Source organism: Beauveria bassiana (assembly GCF_000280675.1).
Source record: "Beauveria bassiana ARSEF 2860 unplaced genomic scaffold BBA_S00001, whole genome shotgun sequence".
Lineage (NCBI taxonomy): Eukaryota > Fungi > Ascomycota > Sordariomycetes > Hypocreales > Cordycipitaceae > Beauveria > Beauveria bassiana.
In genome coordinates this window covers 1,996,555-2,013,997 of record NW_007930836.1, presented here as the reverse complement: position 1 = coordinate 2,013,997, position 17,443 = coordinate 1,996,555, and the positions used below count along the sequence as shown (strand labels likewise).

The following is a 17,443-nucleotide window of genomic DNA, read 5'->3' as shown; positions in this document are numbered from 1 at the left end:
GCGGTCCCCCCCCCCCCCCCCCCCCCGGCGGCCAAAAGTTACGGCAGTTCACGTCTCGGCGGAACTCTCTCTGTGATGCTATCAAGTAGTACATTCCTCCATTTCCTGGCACGACTGGCTGAATGATTACTGTTATGATGAGGTTGATCGTGTTCAAATTTAGGAGCGGAAAAGAGAGACAACGGAATCAATAGCGCGGCTTGCACGGCCTGCTGACTGCTGCACTGAGTACATTTCGTCATACCTCGCTGGGGACTCACGATGCAAAGCGATAATCAACAAGCTCGATAATAAGTGATTGGACGTTGCCGTGTGGCCTATTCGTACTGATTCTACAGCTTCCCCCACACATAAGCTGCACCAGCTGTATCCAATCGACCAGCGGTGAGAAGTGATGACCTGCGACGGACTATGTTCTCGACGCCGATTGTACTTTGTCGCAAATGATATTTAAAATAAAATCTCCCCTTCTGCGCCCTTTCGAATTGTGGCGCTTTTCAGCGCTACACTTTCTGCGCTTGGCTTTTTTTCTTGCTCCCCAGCAAGACATGTGCCAGCCTACCACGCATTCGGATGGTGGCGCCGAGACAGCTTCTGTAAAGCCTGTCACTGTCCAATGTGAATGTGCTGCATAATGATGCTGGCATGCTGCAGCTGCCAGCCAAGCCTACAGGCAAAAGGGCAAAGGGCAAAGTACAAAGGCCACAAGATCCTGGCCACGCGCACGGGCAGGGTAGCACCAAAGTCGGGGGCCAGACTGTGGATTTGGTGCCAACCCATGCCACCGAGCATGGTTTGACATACTAGTCAAGTGCGACAACAACTTGTTATTACTCGTACGTCGAAGAATCGCTTCTTTTTAGGAAAAGAAACGAGTGCGAGTCCGGCAGAAAAGAACAAATACCATTGGCGCAATTCGCCCTCTTGTCCACTTTGTGGCGGAAAACCACGGTCGGAGACGGCGGACGGCGAAGGGATCGATCCACTTACACCACCACCACAAGCACCGGTCGCGCCCCAGAGTTCGTTCCGTTTTTACCATGTGGAGGAGACCGAAGTAGATGAAAAACTTGGACCTCTTCTTCTTCTTCATCATCATCATCATCGCCAAGTTTTCTTCAGCTTTCTGCCAAAAGTCGCTGCGGCAACATCTTGTCTGCTGAGCTCTTTGCCTATACTAGAACAGCCAGAAGCTTTGCATTGCTTTGCATTGTCTTGTGGATGCTGTTCGGCACTTAGCTGTGCAAATCTACCGTCGCCCCGGGGGGCTATAAGCTTTTTCAAATTCCCGATCCCCCCAACCTTTGCGTCCTGGCACATCCGCCTCGTTGGTCTTGAAGACCTGTACCGCTGCGGAGCCGTTGCAGCTGAGGCTTTCCGCTTTTGCCCCCCCCCCCCCCCCCCCCCCCCTTGTGCAGACCCGGAACCCAATATCACGACGCGGCTACCTATCCCAGGGCCACCATCAACTGGGACGCAACGCGGTTTGACACTAGCAGGCTGTGACGGGGCCCAAACTTTGTCCCCGCGATATATTATACTAGGCATCATGAGCACTGAATCAGAACCCAAGTACGCGAGCAGTCAGCCCGTCGACGAGGAGCAGGCCACCTCGAGGCCAAGTAGTGTGTCTTCGCTGCCCTCGACCTTTCAAAAGATCCTTCGCTATGGACGGGTCGAAGCGCGCGGCATTGAGCCCATCCCACTCGAGGAGCGCACATCGACCCGGTACTACAACATTGCGACAATCTGGACCTCGGTCAATACAAACATTCTTGGAATCACATTTGGCATGCTGGGGCCCTTGGCATACAGCCTCAGTCTGCGGGACTCGGCGCTCGTTATTCTCTTCTTCAATATTCTTTCCTGCATTATTCCCGGATACCTGTCGACGCTGGGCCCGAAAACCGGTCTGCGGCAAATGATTCAAGCGCGCTACTCTTTTGGTCGATATCTCGTTTCCATCCCGGTCCTGTTGAACTTGGCGACCATGACTGGCTTCACAGTCATCATTTTCATCACCGGTGGGCAGTGTCTGGCCGCTGCATCCAACGGGTCCATAACCCCCACCGCCGGCATTGTCATCATTGGCATCATTTCATTGATCGTATCGTTTTGCGGCTTCAAGATTTTGCACATCTACGAGACTTATGCTTTTGTCGTTGCTGTCATAGCAATCACAATCACTGCTGGATGCGGTGGCGCAGGTCTCGCGAAACAACATTCGCCTCCCCAGCCAGCGACCGCTGCCAACGTCCTCAACTTTGGCATGATTGTAGCAAGCTATCAGATTCCTTATGCCGGGCTGGTGAGCGACATGTCGACCTATTTCAACCCCAAAGTCTCAACGTAAGTGCCGCCCAAGCTATGTTATCAGCCGCTGAGTGCTTGCTAATGGCCCGTCAGATGGCGAGTGTACTGGTATACCTATCTTGGTCTTATGACTCCTACTATTCTTCTCATGACTCTTGGTGCGGCCATCGCTGGTGCAATCCCGAACAATCCAGATTGGCAAGCCCAGTACGACAAGTTTCTGGTCGGCGGTGCTCTGTCCGGCATGCTTGCGCCTGTTGGCGACTTTGGCAAATTTGTTCTCGTCATTCTGACCCTCACCCTCCTCGGCAATACCTGCGGCACATTCTACAGCGTCACGCTGAATTTCCAGACTTTGCTTCCTTGGCTCCTTCGCGTGCCACGCTATGTGTTTGCTCTTCTCATTACCGTCATCGTTGTGGTCGTCTCAATCTTTGCTGTCGACAACTTCTTTGTAAGCTTAGAGAATGCCGTCTCGCTCATCGGGTACTGGTCCTCACAATTTTGCGCCATCGTCATTGTTGAAGACGTCGTCTTTCGCCGCCGCGATCCCGAGGCCTATGACCATGCCGTCTGGTGCGACCCCAAAAGGCTACCGCTCGGCATTGCTGCCGTGAGCGCGGGACTGTTGGCCTGGGGTCTCATCGTGCCCGCCATGAACCAGGCGTACTTTGTTGGGCCTATCGCAAAGCACACAGGCGATATTGGCTTCGAGCTTGCATTTTTCTGCAGTGGTCTGTTGTACATGCCTCTGCGATGTATCGAAAAGCGTCTGTCTGGGAGATGATTACTCTCAAGCGATATGCAGCGTACAGAAAGCGCGTGTATCACCAATTTTGTATATATTGTAATAGAAGAAAAGAGTTGCAATTGGTGCAAATAGCCGAAACGGACTCATTTTCATATATAGTTTGGCAAGAACTAGGAGTTTTTCAATTCCGAGGGGGGCAAGCACTCTCCTCAAGCGGCTATAAGTAAAATATGCTGCCTTCTCTAACTTGTACGGCCATAGCCGAGTGAGCAGTCTAGAACCTGCTCATTTTTCCTTACGTGGACTAAAGTCTCTTAAAATAGGATAGGTCGTCTGCTCTTGCGACTGGCTGTGCTTCCATTTTTGGAGGCCGTATGCCAGGCAGCCTACAAGAGAGGGCATCGAAGTCATGTCGTATTTAACGGAGGAAAAAGGGAATACCAGTAGCCTATATAGCCGTCCTCTACGTTCCATATTCAACCTCGCTGGCGCCACCGGCAATCTGTATCAGTAAGTCGACATTCTCGTACGCTGCGCTCACTAAACGTGGGTAATGCGGTTGGCGGTGTAGGCACACGCCATGATGAGGCTTCCAATCAAGGTACAATTTTATTTTCGGTTGCCCCATCAAGTCGCGTGACTTATTGAGTTAAGTCTACTAAGCATGTTTAGGCGTCTCGTCATAAATGCCTGATGCCGAGATGCTGACGAGAGTAGATAGAAATTACTTCATAGTATCGCATCCTCTGGAAGCCTGGCTGTCCCACGCCTCCATTGGCGTTCTATTAGTGGACTGAGACGCTCCTTCGTCTCAGCCTTGTTGGTTCCATAATGGCGCACAGCTACACCAATAGTATTTCACAAGCCCATACTTTTTTTTGTGCGCCTAGGTGGGGGTTGTGTGGCGCAAAGTTTATAAGTAACCTCCCCCCACCCCCGTCAGCGCGTGTTCTTTTATTCTTTCAGTCTTTCTCTTATTCCTCCAAAGGTAACCTCGTACCCAGAAGTCGAAGACCGCTAGAATGCAAAGTATCGCCATCGTGCTCGTCCGGCCACGAGAGTTTCAGAATCCTTGGACCGCTGCAATACAATGATCACTGCAAATCGATGCATAAAAAGGAAAACAAATCACGACCGACCAACAGAAAGCCGCTCCTCTTGGTCTGATTGGTTATCAGACGTTTCACTGTCAGTTGCATGTTAATGACATGCATCTAGAGCAGCCCTGAAAAGGCTCCGGATTTATATACGGAACTTTTGGCCATCCCATTCCAAAAACAACCTGAGCCGGTGCAGTGGTTTAGCATGCCTTCAGTGACTGACGGGGAAACTTGTGTTGGTGCCTACAGCGCGAATGCACGTGGAACCGTTCCCGAAAGGGGTAGGGAGACCCAGGTTCGATTCCTCCTGGGCTCGGGGTAATTTTGATGACCAGCGAACACCGGGTGCTTGTTTTTTTCGTGTTTCCAGAGGAACAAAATCACATGTAGCTACATTGCGGCTTGGCGTTCGGTTCCGTGTAAGTCAACCAGTCACAGCGTGGCCTGCGGTCCGGCAGGGCCACTTATAGATCGAGACCGACGGGAAAGAAAAAGGAAATATGCGAACATGAGCAAAAATAGCTCAATAGCAGCCAGTTTCAAAGCAGAGAAGATGGCCAGAGTACATGTATGCTGTGGGAATGCTGTGCTTTGCATTGTGAAGAGTAGTGGTTTGTCATGCACTAGCGTAATGAAAAGGGCGTGATGGCCCTTGGCACACTTTGACGTAATAGTCGTTTCTACGTTTATAGACTGTCACTATTTATCTTGGGGGGCCACAATCTCGACTGACAAAGAAAGTTTCATCGGCCATCGTTTAATACCTCTGCTCGATGAATTCGGGGCATGGCTGTACGTGGTTCTGCGACAATACATTGATGTTGAATCACGAGGTGCCCTTTGCACGTTGTTACCGTAGTCGCACGCACCAATTCGATGAGTCAGTAGGTAGACAAGTCGGTTCCAAACATGCACCGCGCCCTACGGCGTCTTGCGCAAAGTTGAGCTCTATACTGGTTAGCGTCTACATAGGACTCGGGAGCCTATGATGTGCTGGGACAGCACCGACGCAACGCTGATGTCCCGTGTAAAAAAACCACATCTCAACTCCGCAAGATATATTAATGAATTCAAGTGTATTTGTACCGCCATCGCCGCCAGACTTCTTCTTTATTAGCTCTAGCCTGTTGCGCCGGGTTCACCAGTCTCGTAGCTACTAGACGCACGCCTCCCGTCACCCCGACTTCGCCGGCCGGACCCGCTTCTCCATCCATATTCATGCGTGTCTTCGATTGGAGTTGCCGAATGGGATTGGCCGTCATCTTTAATCCGTACAGCCGACGCAAACTCATAAAGAACGGGCCTCGAGAGGCCACACTCTTCGATCCTCCATCCACACTGCGTTTAAACAATTTCCTCAACGACACCATTGACAACCTCTCTTACACCGTCTTCCATCAACATTGCTTTCCTCTCATCACTGCCTCGTCCATACCTCACTGTCTCCGCCAACTTGCAACGGCCGGGCTTAACTCCTCATACATCCCAGTTAACTCCTTGGAACCTTCGAGTGCATTTTTTCTATTGTACTTTCAGCACTTGCCCCGGTTCCATAGGTCGCTTCAAGACAGCTGCGTAACCCCACGGCGCATCAGACGAGCAACATGTCGATCCTCGAGTTCATGGGCACAGGATACACACCAGCCGGCATGGATCCCACAGGTATGTAGGAGGGAACTTGCGTTTCAAAAATCTCATGTAAACTAATTCGGGGGGTCAGAATTCTTCGTGAATGGAGATGAACCATATGTACTTGCGTCAGACTATACGATACTCCCGCAACCGACACAGCCGCACCTTGTCGTCCCCCAACTTACAGGTACCATAGAAGGTGCCGCTGACCTCCTGTCAATTTCTCCCGGGGCTGTTGCGCCAGAAGTTTTGTCATCAAACAGCGCGCCTGCGTACAAGCCACAAGACTCGCCTGCGAGCACAACGAGCGGTTCGACACGCAAGAGAGGCAGGCTGCCGTCGCCTCCTGACCAGGACCTGGAAGAGGAAGACTCTCAGACTGTCATTAAGCGCCAACGAAACACCATGGCCGCTAGAAAATACCGGCAAAAGCGCCTCGATCGTATTTCGGATCTGGAGCACTCGCTGAGCGACATGACTGACCAAAGGGACGCGCTTAAACTGCAGCTGGCGCGAAAAGAAGCAGAAGTGGACGCACTGAGAGAGATGCTTTCACGCAAATAAAGTACAGTTGTTCACTGCTGAAAAAGCTTTGCACTTGTCCCTTTCGTTTCAATATGTACCTATAATAGTAGAACCCTCTATAGACGGGCGCTGTCTTTCTTTTCAGCGCAGATCTCAACGGCCGACCCTGGCGTTCAATTGATGGCCTGGTACTGGTGCGACAGTTTTCTTTCCTTTCGACTCGGACTTTTGCTCAACTGGACTGTTCAATTCTAATCAATCTATAGTCTCTCGGATTGTTCTTCAACGGGCATTGGGGCATTGGACGTTTCATAGCGTTCGGTGGTGCGCCAACGGCCGCATCTCATCAACCTTGATGTAGTGCCCCTTCAAAAAAGAAAGAACCAGGAAAGATTGGAATCACTGATATACACAAATTTTGAGTCGACTCATTCAAACTCATTCTTTCTCGACAGCACAAGGACTATACAGATGCTGCATGCCTCAACCCTTGGGGTGCGGGTGGCCATAAATGGCTCACTATGAGTCGATATGACTCATAATGAGTCTAGTCAGCGTCAGATGCCGCACACCTCATTTCTGGGAGTGTTTCTACAAATTGTATGCATGCTTATTCCAATCACATGGAGAGTTCCGCTTACTTGATAGAATGGCGATCAAGGATTAATAATGAGTTGAACTTTATATGCTCACTACCTTTGCGCGGTGATTAAACCGTCACAACGTGGCCATGTTACGCGTAAAGACGCTGCAGAGCCTAATTTTAGACACGCCAATTGACTGTAATAATCTTATATATATACGCCGCCTCTAGAGGAAATTGAGATGAAAGTGAGGTATCAGCAACTACAAACGCGACAAGCCTCCACGCTGAACTCCTATAGCATGGTCACGTAACTTTACCGATGATAGCTGTGGCAAGAATATATTTTCTATGTGGGAATCCTAGTAACTGAGAATTATAGTTTTCGATTGTTTGGTGACTGCTTAACTAACTAGCAGACCGGCCAGCAGCCTGCAGATGCTGGTACGCCTTCACCCAGCTTCAAAGTGCAAGGTGTGACGAAATTTTTCCCCTGGCATTTAGTTGATAAGTCGCGGTGGCTTATACCGAACAACACGTATTCCTTGGCTTCAAATCTCTCCTGTCACCGCACGCAAACGGTAGGTTCTCGGCGAGGTTTGCGTCTCGGAGCATCTTGTCAAGCTCGTTCTTCCGGTGAAGCTTGCCATTAACAACGACTCCAGCGATCGTATCCAGATTGTTGATATTTTCGACCGGATTCTCATTAAACAAGACCATATCCGCCACCTTTCCCGTCTCAATCGACCCCAGTTTGGAAAGCACATTGAGGGACTCGTACGCGTTGGTCGTTGCAGTCTGAAGCGCCTGCAACGGCGAAAAGCCTGCGTCGACCATGAGCTTGAGTTCCGTGTGCGTCGAACCATTCGGGCAGAGGCCTGGGCCTTGCGGCAAGTCTGTACCGGCGAGCATCCGGGCACCGGCTTTTCTCAAGTCATTGGCAAGCTTGAGGCGAACGGGTGATTGCCCTTGGATGAGCGTGCCAGTAACCCACAGCTGCTTATCCCCAATATCCTGGATTAGGCTTTGATTGTTCGGTTCAATGCGACTCATGTGCTCGATGAAACCGAATCCCTGTCTCACGGCCTCTGTTGCGTCGATCGAGTCAGGCACGTGTCCGCCGAACATGATGTTGTTCTTTTTGCATGCTTTGGCTATCGCTCCAAACACTTGCTCAGTCGGGCGAAGGTGAACTTTGATCTTGTTGACACCTTGTGCCATGAGTTTTTGAACTTCGGTTTCCACTTGTCGAGGGTCCTGCAACTTCTTCACCGTCTCAAAGGGCGAGTCCCCGCCGTCAAGCATCTCGCACGTTGAGAATATGCGCGGTCCCAGTTGTTGATTTTGCACGATTCTCCTGGCTGTGTCTTTGATAGCGTTGCAGTTGCTTCCGAGGTCCTGAACAGTCGTGATGCCGTTGGCCAGCAACGGGGGAAGCACCGAGATATCCGTTGTTGCAAATTGCGATTGATCATTGGTGAAGAATAAGTGAACGTGCATATCGACGAGGCCTGGCATAATGACCATGCCCGAGGCATCGAAGCTTTCCGCCGCACTCATATTGGAACCTGCATTTTGTATGTTCACAATCATATTGTCTTCAACGAGGATATTCTGCGACTTCTGGACGTTTCCGGTTGTCATGTCGATAACACCGACATTGTTGATAGCCAGCGTCTGTGCTTGTATGACATCGGAGAATGTCAATAGGCACAATGCTTGCAAGACGGTTTGTGCATGCATGGTTGCGGCGCGAAAATACTTCTGTAAATCTGAAAAATATCCCCCCCCCAAAAAAAAGAAGAAAAAAATGTTGTCAATGAAATGCTTAAGCATTAAAAAGCTAACGAATGATTCGTGGAATACTGAATCATTCAGCCGGAAGGGGGTCGTTACAAAGAGAGATCTGCTGCTGAAGCTGTAGCAGATTAGTGGGTTAGCGCGCTGTACCCCTTCTAACAGGATAGCCGCGGCTTGCATTGCTACGCTAGGGTGGAATTACGAGCTCTTACAGGGGCTCTGTTTGAGTCAGTTCATAACCTTATATTCAGCTGAAGGCTGTCTACTCGTGCCGCGCCCCCGAGTATTTAGGCCGGCGTAAGTTGGCGCCTGCAGACCTCTTCATGCTTGGACGTGCAGTACTAGTAGAATATCACCACCACTGCATGAAATGCTAGGGCTATCGTGATATAAGTGAAACCATCTGATCGCCTAATCAGCCGGTACTTGATTAAATCTGGGCGTATCTCGTTTTCATTGTCCTGCTCCTCCTCAGCCGGGGGCACCCCGGACCCGGGGCGGTCCGGGGCGGATACGAATCGTGATCGCGCTTAGTGACCGCGTTAGTCTGAGCAAGGTAGTCATGAGACAGGCCGACAGTGAGGTGGCGGTAAGCTGGGGGACTTAGGCAGTAGTTATAGATAGTAGTGGTAGTACGGATTAGTTTTGCAAAAGTAAGCGGACTAAAAATAGAAATGCCTTGGAGGGGATTAGGGAAGAAGAGTAAAGATATGTATATAGATGAAGCCGTACTATCTATACCTTTAGCAGTGGTAGCAGGTATTTTGCAGGGGCTTTGTCCAATCGGGCAGCAGAAAATGTCCAGGTACTTCTGCTTAGTGCGCATTTCGAGCGATCGTAAAAGTACCGTGGCGCTGGCCTGTACCGGGGACGACTTCCTGACCGGATATATTGCATGGGTTGAATCTAGTACATTTCCTCCTTTTCCACAGCCAAAGGGATAAGAAATAGTAAGAGTGAATAGTATAGATCTGAAGTATACCTAATGAGAGGTTACATAAAGCTAGAGGCAGGAATAAGAAGAGATAACTACTGGCTATAAATGAAAGGAAAGACTTTTTGTAAGGGTGCTAACATCACGGCTGGGCACAATACGCATACCGGCGTGCCTATGGACAGTTGGGGACGTGCAAGGTCAAACTGAGTCACGGCGATCAACTTACACGACCTCTGGTCCCCTCGACGGCTTCGGCGTCGGTAACTGTGTCGCGGGTTTATTCAAAATCCTTTCAGACATATTAATCACCCTTTTGACGATGAAGATTTGGTGCCGCGTTGGCGCTCCGGCGACCTCGCCGAGGCAGCTTCCTTCTGCTCGAGGTGTTCATTCACGACCCCGGCATTCCTTTGATCCCACGGTCAACAAGCAATTCAATCAAACAAACTACAAGTACCGAATCAATACTGGATGGCACATCAAGATATATAGAACGTTGAAATTCGGTCTATGCAGGTGGTGAATGAGTAGAAGCTGTGAACAGAGACATGTGCCCGACAATAACCGCGCGATGAAAGATTGTAGAAAGATTGATGGAAGAGAGCACATTACGAAATCATAGGCAATCTCGCTAACATATATCTTTTTTCGTAGGTCAGTTATCTTACTGTCCTTGTCGATGGATCCGAGGATTTGATCGAGAGCACTCAAGCATCTCAGCATCTCTCCGCACTTTGCTTCGCGTCAAACCAGGCGGATGCAAGCTAGGTAGGCAACATTGAGGTATTTAAGAGCGGATACTGGAATCGTTTTAAGAAACAACCCTCTTTGGTTAAACTGCTTAAGAGAAAAATGTTCCCGAGCAGACGGATTCTCGCGCGCATAGAGAATGGCCAAGAGTAAAAGTGCGTGCATCTGAACTTGCACCATGTCCAGATGCAAGAGAACTAAGGGGACAATTGCCCAAGGCTGTATGAGATATTTCGTTTACCTCTTAACTCCCATTTCAATCACCAGCTACTGAGAAATCCTTCAAGTTCGTTTCGACTGTTGCTGCAATCCCAGAGTCTAGCAGCAACCACCAAGGCGGCCCTTCATTCTGCACCTACCTTCCGTCAAGCAGGCGCTCGTCAAACTTCCGAAACACACATCACATGTAGGAAAAGTGACGAGTACCATCAAGCCTCGGTTTCATTCAATTCAGCCTCCTGTTTCTTTGAAAGAAACTGTCAGAATCCCTGTCGCCCGTGGTCATCCGCGCAGCTTCGGCGCGTTGTACACAGCACAGCTTCAAGCCACCTTTTAACCCTAACGACGACTTGCCCATTCAGACATAAAACTCAATGGTCGATGAACACATCCCCAGTGTGGTTGAGTACACAAGGAGTTTTGACTGAAACAGGTTGTCTGCACTTACACCAGAGACGTCAGTGGTGGGTCAACAACAGCGATCATGGGATGCAAAAAAAGTGCCGCCCGCTCACAGAGTTGAACAGTGCGGGCGGGTAGGAGAAGAGGGTGGGAAAGAGGTCAGAAAACTCCGCCGTTTTTTTGGCAGATCTCGCAGTATAAAGGACGATGAGTGGCTGTACGCCGCTCCCAGGTCTGCGGTGCCCTTCGTCGGCGGCAGGCTGGCCAGCATCAAGAGGTGCAGCCGTCTCCATGCTTTCTTGGCTCTCCCGGGCTGCCAAGAGGCTGACAGGAGCGCGATGGCTTTGTGGCTTATACGAGTGTTGCGAGGATGCAATCATGAACATGTGGCGAATGAGGCAGGAAATTAAAGTGCACCGATGGTGGTGTGCACTGTCACCTATATGCTGCTGCCTTCTGTACAGTTTAGGTGCGGCCATTTCTCCGGTGTAATTTTTCTCCGGCTCAATGTCAAATGTTGCGTCTCGAGTAAGAAAGATGATATGCGATTGCTATGTACGTGTCGAGTCCCAGGTGGTGTGGACGGCCGCTTCGGAAAAAAAGGCAGCTGCCTTGCGACACAGATCACCCGGAGCACCTGATCAGGCAGAAGCATGGAAATAAAACGCTCAAACAACTGTGTCTATATGATATTCTAGAGAATTCAAAAGTCTATACTGTGACTTTATTGCCAGGAGTCATTATGCCGATACGAGCCTGTGCGTGTTGATAAGTCTCAGGGACCGCACAAGGAAGGTGTTGTTAGCATGACGAGTCGCATCGGAATGAAATATGCATGGCGATGAAACAGGAAATGGACATTCCATTTCTCCGGAGTACAGCAATATGGTATGCCGCAAAAGCAAAAGAACTAGTCGGCCAGCTGAGCGAGACTCACTGATCAAGGGACGGCGTAGCGCCCGTCGGCAGCAAGCCAAGGCGCACCTTCGGCAAGGTGTGGAGGGGCATGTGGTCACCCGTCAAGACAGATCCGACAAGTTATATCTACAAGTACAATGGCACTCGTGTACAATGGAAATTCAGAAGGGGGGGTGGTGACGAGGACTACGCTGCTATTCTCGTTTGGGGTTGGTATTCCCACCACCACCACCAGAGTCGCCGTGACGGAAACGTTTGAAACATGCACTGGCCGCAGCTTTGTTCCTTTTCTCGGCGATTACACTTCCTTCTGGTATTCGGTGGCAATAGCAAGCGCAATATCTAAAAACAGACCAAGTGCGAGGCATGCGCAGATCAGGATGAAATCTTGGGAGCCTGCTGGGGTACACATGCATGATGCTCGATTTAGGCTCCGTCGGGGACCGCTCCGACTCGAAAGGGCTTCATTAATCAAGCAGCGACAATCCCAATGGCTGATGTGATTCAGACCGAGATCAGCAGCCAGCGATCTGCCAGACCATGCCCTGCACCTGTCACTAGCATATCATGCGGGGGCATGGGTTGGGTTGATTCCTTTCCCTGATTTACATTTAATGCACGGTAGTTGAGCAAGCTGGCTATCTAAACGCTAGCTCTAAAGCTAAAAAAGGGCTCATTCCGCCAATGGCCAATATTGACTACGAATAGGGCAGGTAAGCAATCAAGGTCGCCTGCGAGTACATGGGCATGGTGGCATGGACGAGGATCATGAGGGCCGGCTATTTGGTGTGGATGGGTTAGCTACGCCACTCGCCACACCGTTGACGACCGCGAGTCGCAAGCGTCAACGGTCCGCTGTATATAATAAGTCGAGCTGACTGAAAGAGATGGGGTCTTCTGCAAATAGTTCATGTTCTGCACGAGTCAAATGCGGTCAAGTGGCTTGGCCTGCAGGCAACGCCAGGCTTAGCCATGGACTCGACGAAAATTGCGTCGAGCAATAATAATAAGAGAGAAAAAAACTTGGGTAGGCAGCATAGCTACTTATGGCTCACAACGAGTCTTCAAGGCAAATTCGCTCTCGTGAACATGACCCGGGTCTGCAATGCTACCTTGGGCACACGGATTTTAATGCACCGCAGCCCGACCGACCTGTCTGCAGCGCGAGAGCTGCATGCAAGTGCACACATTAGACGAAGTAAATCGCACCGACGTGCAGCAGCATTCGTACAAAGTTGACTAGAAAAATCGGGCATGCTCGATGCATGCAGGCGTTTTGAGCTAATGCCACTGTTCTGCATGCATGCGCGTTACGAGATGAATGCGCACCCCCCCCCTCCTCCCCTCCCCTCCCGCAAGCGAGCCAAGACTGCAAAAAAAGGCAATTTAGTAGTAGTCAAGTACTGGTGCAGCATGCAGGATCATGCATGGGCTTTCCTCCGTGAGACACTTGACAGGCGAAAGGCAATCCCGCGCCGCCGCAGGCAGCCGCCCATCCCAACCATCTTTGCCATTCCATTCCATCCATCCATCCATCCCTTCCTTTCCGGCAAGGTTCTAAAAAAGATGTGAGATGTGACTTGCCCGGACACCTGCCCGTGTGGCCTGCGCGATGGCGTAGTGCGTTCCCCACTGCCGATGCCACCAACGGCACATCATTGTCTCGGACTGCCAAGGAGCCCTTTTGACGGCACGTGTCGCTCGTTGGGGTTGTGTTCGGGGAGGGACGGCGCGATTCATTCATGTTTTTTTTTTTTTTTCTGAGAGCCCACCGGAAACGCAGTGGGCATATCGGGACGAGCGGCCGAGGGAGGACAAGACGTGCTGCTGTGTTACAGTTGCATGCCTTCTTCGTGATGATGCGGCCGCTGCAAAACAGCCGGCCTGCGCTGCAACCTACAACCCTTGCCCATGTACAAAGGAGACTAAAAGATTCAGCTGTTGAGTAGTTAGTCTCAGTACGGGACAACTAGCATTGTGTGGTTCGCGCCGCGCCGCTGGCCGCGTCTGCCGTTATTTATATGGGCCATGGCTTATCTAGTGAACCACCGCCGCCCGTATGTGTGGTCTTCTATAACTGGAATTCGAGCAACGTTATTGGGAGCCGCCACCGCCACGGGCTTTCTGCCATGCATGCAGCGCGGGGAAATCAGCAAGAGCGCTTGCAGCTCAGCTGTCAAAGGGCCCCATACAAGGGCCCCCCCCCCCCCAAGAAGGGAAACCCGGGCTGATCGGTGGTGAACGTGATGAGCTGCAGAAGCGAAAAGGAAACCAAGCATTCCGGCGACGCCGGAGCCTTTAGTCCTCGACGGCTTGAATAAGTTATTAATGGAGGTTGGGGGAGGGGCGGGCGTTGCGCCTCGCGAGCCACGGCTTCCGGCGATCAACTTGCACTGGGCAAAAGGCGGCGGCGATGCGGTGAGGGCTGTGTAGTTAGTTAGCCAACTTTATTAATAGGGGATAAGTAAGTAGCTCATGGTTTGGTATTTTGTTGTACGGGCATTGTCAGCTGAGAGCTACTGGACCCACAAAAACCTAAACTATCAGCAATGAGCACGGCGAGAGATGGTTGGTTCGTCGAGGCTTATATCCGATGAACCTGGGGTCAAATTGCATTCGTAACCCTTTGTAATCTGACGTTATGCAGCTCGGCGCAGCATCAGATCTTGTGGGCATCGCTGGCAAATCACAAGCTATAGATGTAAACGTTCAGGATAGGGCATACGAAGGGGGGGAAGGGGACGATCAGCAGATGTCGAGGCAGCGGTGGCAACTTTTGCAGCGAACTGTTTACGATTCCGCACCATGGAAACAGGTGATGCTCACAACAACGGCTGCTTCGGAGCGCGCCCGACGCGAGGTTGATCGAGAAATGTGCGCCATACATGATTCCAAGTACATGGGCAGTTGCATCATCTTCGTAGCGGGCTCGCAACCATCACAGCTGCATTGCCGCGCACTTGTAAAAGTTTTTCCGGGGAGAAAACAGGGAGACACCGAGTCTTTGGCATCTGCAATCTACCAGTCGTACATGACTGTGCATGTATGCGAGATAGACTACGCCATAGTGCCGTGGAATAGTTCGTCTCTTGCATGTACTGGGCGGCCGATGGAGTGAAGGTGCGAGACTTTGACGGCGGTCATGATGCCGCACTGTACACGAACCCTCGGAGAGGCCTCAGATGGTGTCTATGTCTGGATTTCGTAGAAACAAACATTTGAAAGTCTCCGCAAAAAAAAATCGTGTTTACTAAACAAACGTACTGTACGGAAACAAGCTTGAGACGGTGTTGTCATTCACGACAACGAGGGCAGATGACCCCCAGGGAGCCAATGCATACCCCCCCAAAAAGGACCAGAGCCACGAGTTATTTGCGACAAAAATCGTCATGGTAGGATCAAGGTACAAGAAACGACGCGTCGGGCAGAATCCGGCCTTAGTTTCGCTTCGTCTCTAAAGAGTGTTCCTTTCGCCGACCAGGTCTCGGGCAACTCATTACCCTTGTATTAGTCAATTCATGGCGAGACAATCCATCTTCAGCTCCCCTGCGTCAATAAAGCGGAGAAAGCTCAAAGCAAAAGATGTCAGCACACAAAAACAGCTACATCAGATAGTGCCGTTATCGTCGTGCAGATGACGCGTGGTGATTTTTGAAAGGGTGTGTGTCCATTCCGAATTTCCAGGCAGCGAGGAATGAATGAGTCTGGCTAGTGGGAGTGTGATGTTCGGAATATATATGGGGGTCATCCATAGACGCCCACTAGGCAACTTGCAACTTCTGGGTTCTCGGTACGATACCGCGAGTACCCATGACCAGAGGGTAACAAAAAAAAATAAAAAATAAAAAAAGGGCGGTCGCTGGTTTGGAAACTAGAGGAAACAGAAAACCTACAGCATCGTATCGTGGCACGGCCGGCTGGGGGCGAGGTATCAAGCGTGTTGGAGGGGGCGGCCACATGTCCACACCTGGGACGAAGGGGCGCCTCACGCAACACAGTCCGCAATGACTTTGCGCGCACTCGATTTCCTCTCTTTCCGGTGGTCCTCCATGGCTCTTCTTGTTGTTGTTGTATTTTTTCCGTCGAGTACTTTTTTCTCACTGCGTCATGTTTGTCATGGGTGAGTGCGCGCGTGTGTGTGTCTACACAACTGACTTGACCGTGCAAAGGTGATGTAGTGGCGAGCAAAGGCAAGTGGCGAGGAAAAGGCGAGTGATGAGTCTAACAAGGTGAGGATGCACATGTACCAAGAATTGCATGATCCTTGATCATCCCGATTAGAAAGAAAAAAAAAGAGGAGACTCAGTGATTTATTACGTAGATGGGCCTAACCAAGGGATCCCATAGGCGCAGGAGAAAGGGACCAGTGCCTACCTACCTACTTACCTACCTACCTACCTACTTACGTATGTATGTAGCATTGGCGAAGACGGACGAGTTTTACCGTGCCGTCTTCTCCCACCATTACTACAAACCACCACCACCACGGGTCGCGTAGGCACACTATTTGTGTCTACATGGGGGAATTTTCAGCAGTGTGTTTCTGGTATAAGACCAAGGCTGCGCCCCCTTGTTGAGCCGAGAGGCCTTCGTTGTGTTTCTCTTTGTTGCTCTCTTGTCTGTGCAAGTTTGCATGTTTTATAGTTCCGCCATTTTAACAGATTTGCAGAGAAGCCCGGTACAAGTCTCTTACAATCACGATTACACAAAGCAAAGTTATTCCCGCCTCTCCTCCTTCGGTACTCGATTGCAGGGAATCTAGATTTACAGTTTTTCTTCTTGGTAAGTGACGACTCTTTTCAAGTGTTTGTGCGCCAGAGCAAAGTATACCGCCGCAGTATTGGCATACCACGCCCTGTCTGGCTAGTTGGGGGCTTCCGTCCGATTTCAGCTGGCAGAATGGCAAATGTCCCCAGATTTTGACGCATGTCTATTCCAAAATCTGCTCCATTTTATTCTCTTGTTCGATTTTCTCATTTTTTCTGGTTGTTTCCTGACATTTTTCTTGCATCAAGTCGCGTCCTGCTCAGCCGACTTATACACGGTTGCATTCTGACCAACCACGTGTTATACTGCATACAGATTCGGCGACCACCACAAGCAGCAGCGTGGAGCCGTGACGTTGTGCAGCATTTTGCGGGAAAGACGGGAAAAAAAGTCTGACAAGAACGGATATTCGACGTTTGACAATTTTCTCTCTCTCTGGGTACCTCCCTTGGCGACAAGTCGACGACAGCCTGGGGCAGTGATTCAGGATTAGGCAGCGAGTGATGGTCTTGGCAGTAGTGGGCGAATCAAGCGCGAAAAAAGAAACGACGGGAATACAATACTAGTTTCTCCTTGTCTCTCTTCTTTTTTTTTTTCTTTTTTTTCTTTCCTTTTTTTTTTCCTTTACCGGTTCCGAATCCGCGTATCGACAACATTTCGTCCGACATGGGATTTGCCGAAGTGTTGCAGTGGACGGGCGGACCGCACTCACAGCGGCTGCTGCTTGGGCGCGAGCGGGAAAACAG

The 17,443-nt window shown here is 50.5% G+C and overlaps 4 protein-coding genes across 4 annotated transcripts; 3 read left to right on the top strand and 1 right to left on the bottom strand.

The window, feature by feature from the left end:
• Positions 1–1,549: 1,549 nt before the first annotated feature.
• Positions 1,550–3,100, top strand: BBA_00657 (purine-cytosine permease FCY21; the record flags this gene model as incomplete). The annotated part of the gene is made up of 2 exons (XM_008595754.1): positions 1,550–2,349; positions 2,407–3,100. 2 exons carry the CDS (start codon positions 1,550–1,552, stop codon positions 3,098–3,100), a joined length of 1,494 nt encoding a protein of 497 aa, XP_008593976.1.
• A 2,668-nt stretch (positions 3,101–5,768) lies between these two features.
• On the top strand, positions 5,769–6,360 carry BBA_00656 (bZIP transcription factor, bZIP-1; the record flags this gene model as incomplete). The annotated part of the gene is made up of 2 exons (XM_008595753.1): positions 5,769–5,826; positions 5,885–6,360. The coding sequence occupies 2 exons, from the start codon at positions 5,769–5,771 to the stop codon at positions 6,358–6,360; spliced, it is 534 nt and encodes a 177-aa protein (XP_008593975.1).
• Positions 6,361–7,426: 1,066 nt separating this feature from the next.
• On the bottom strand, positions 7,427–8,647 carry BBA_00655 (amidohydrolase-like protein; the record flags this gene model as incomplete). The annotated part of the gene is made up of 1 exon (XM_008595752.1): positions 7,427–8,647. One exon carries the CDS (start codon positions 8,645–8,647, stop codon positions 7,427–7,429), a length of 1,221 nt encoding a protein of 406 aa, XP_008593974.1.
• A 5,611-nt stretch (positions 8,648–14,258) lies between these two features.
• Positions 14,259–15,388, top strand: BBA_00654 (uncharacterized protein; the record flags this gene model as incomplete). The annotated part of the gene is made up of 4 exons (XM_008595751.1): positions 14,259–14,348; positions 14,578–14,973; positions 15,012–15,050; positions 15,209–15,388. The coding sequence occupies 4 exons, from the start codon at positions 14,259–14,261 to the stop codon at positions 15,386–15,388; spliced, it is 705 nt and encodes a 234-aa protein (XP_008593973.1).
• Between the last annotated feature and the right edge of the window lie 2,055 nt (positions 15,389–17,443).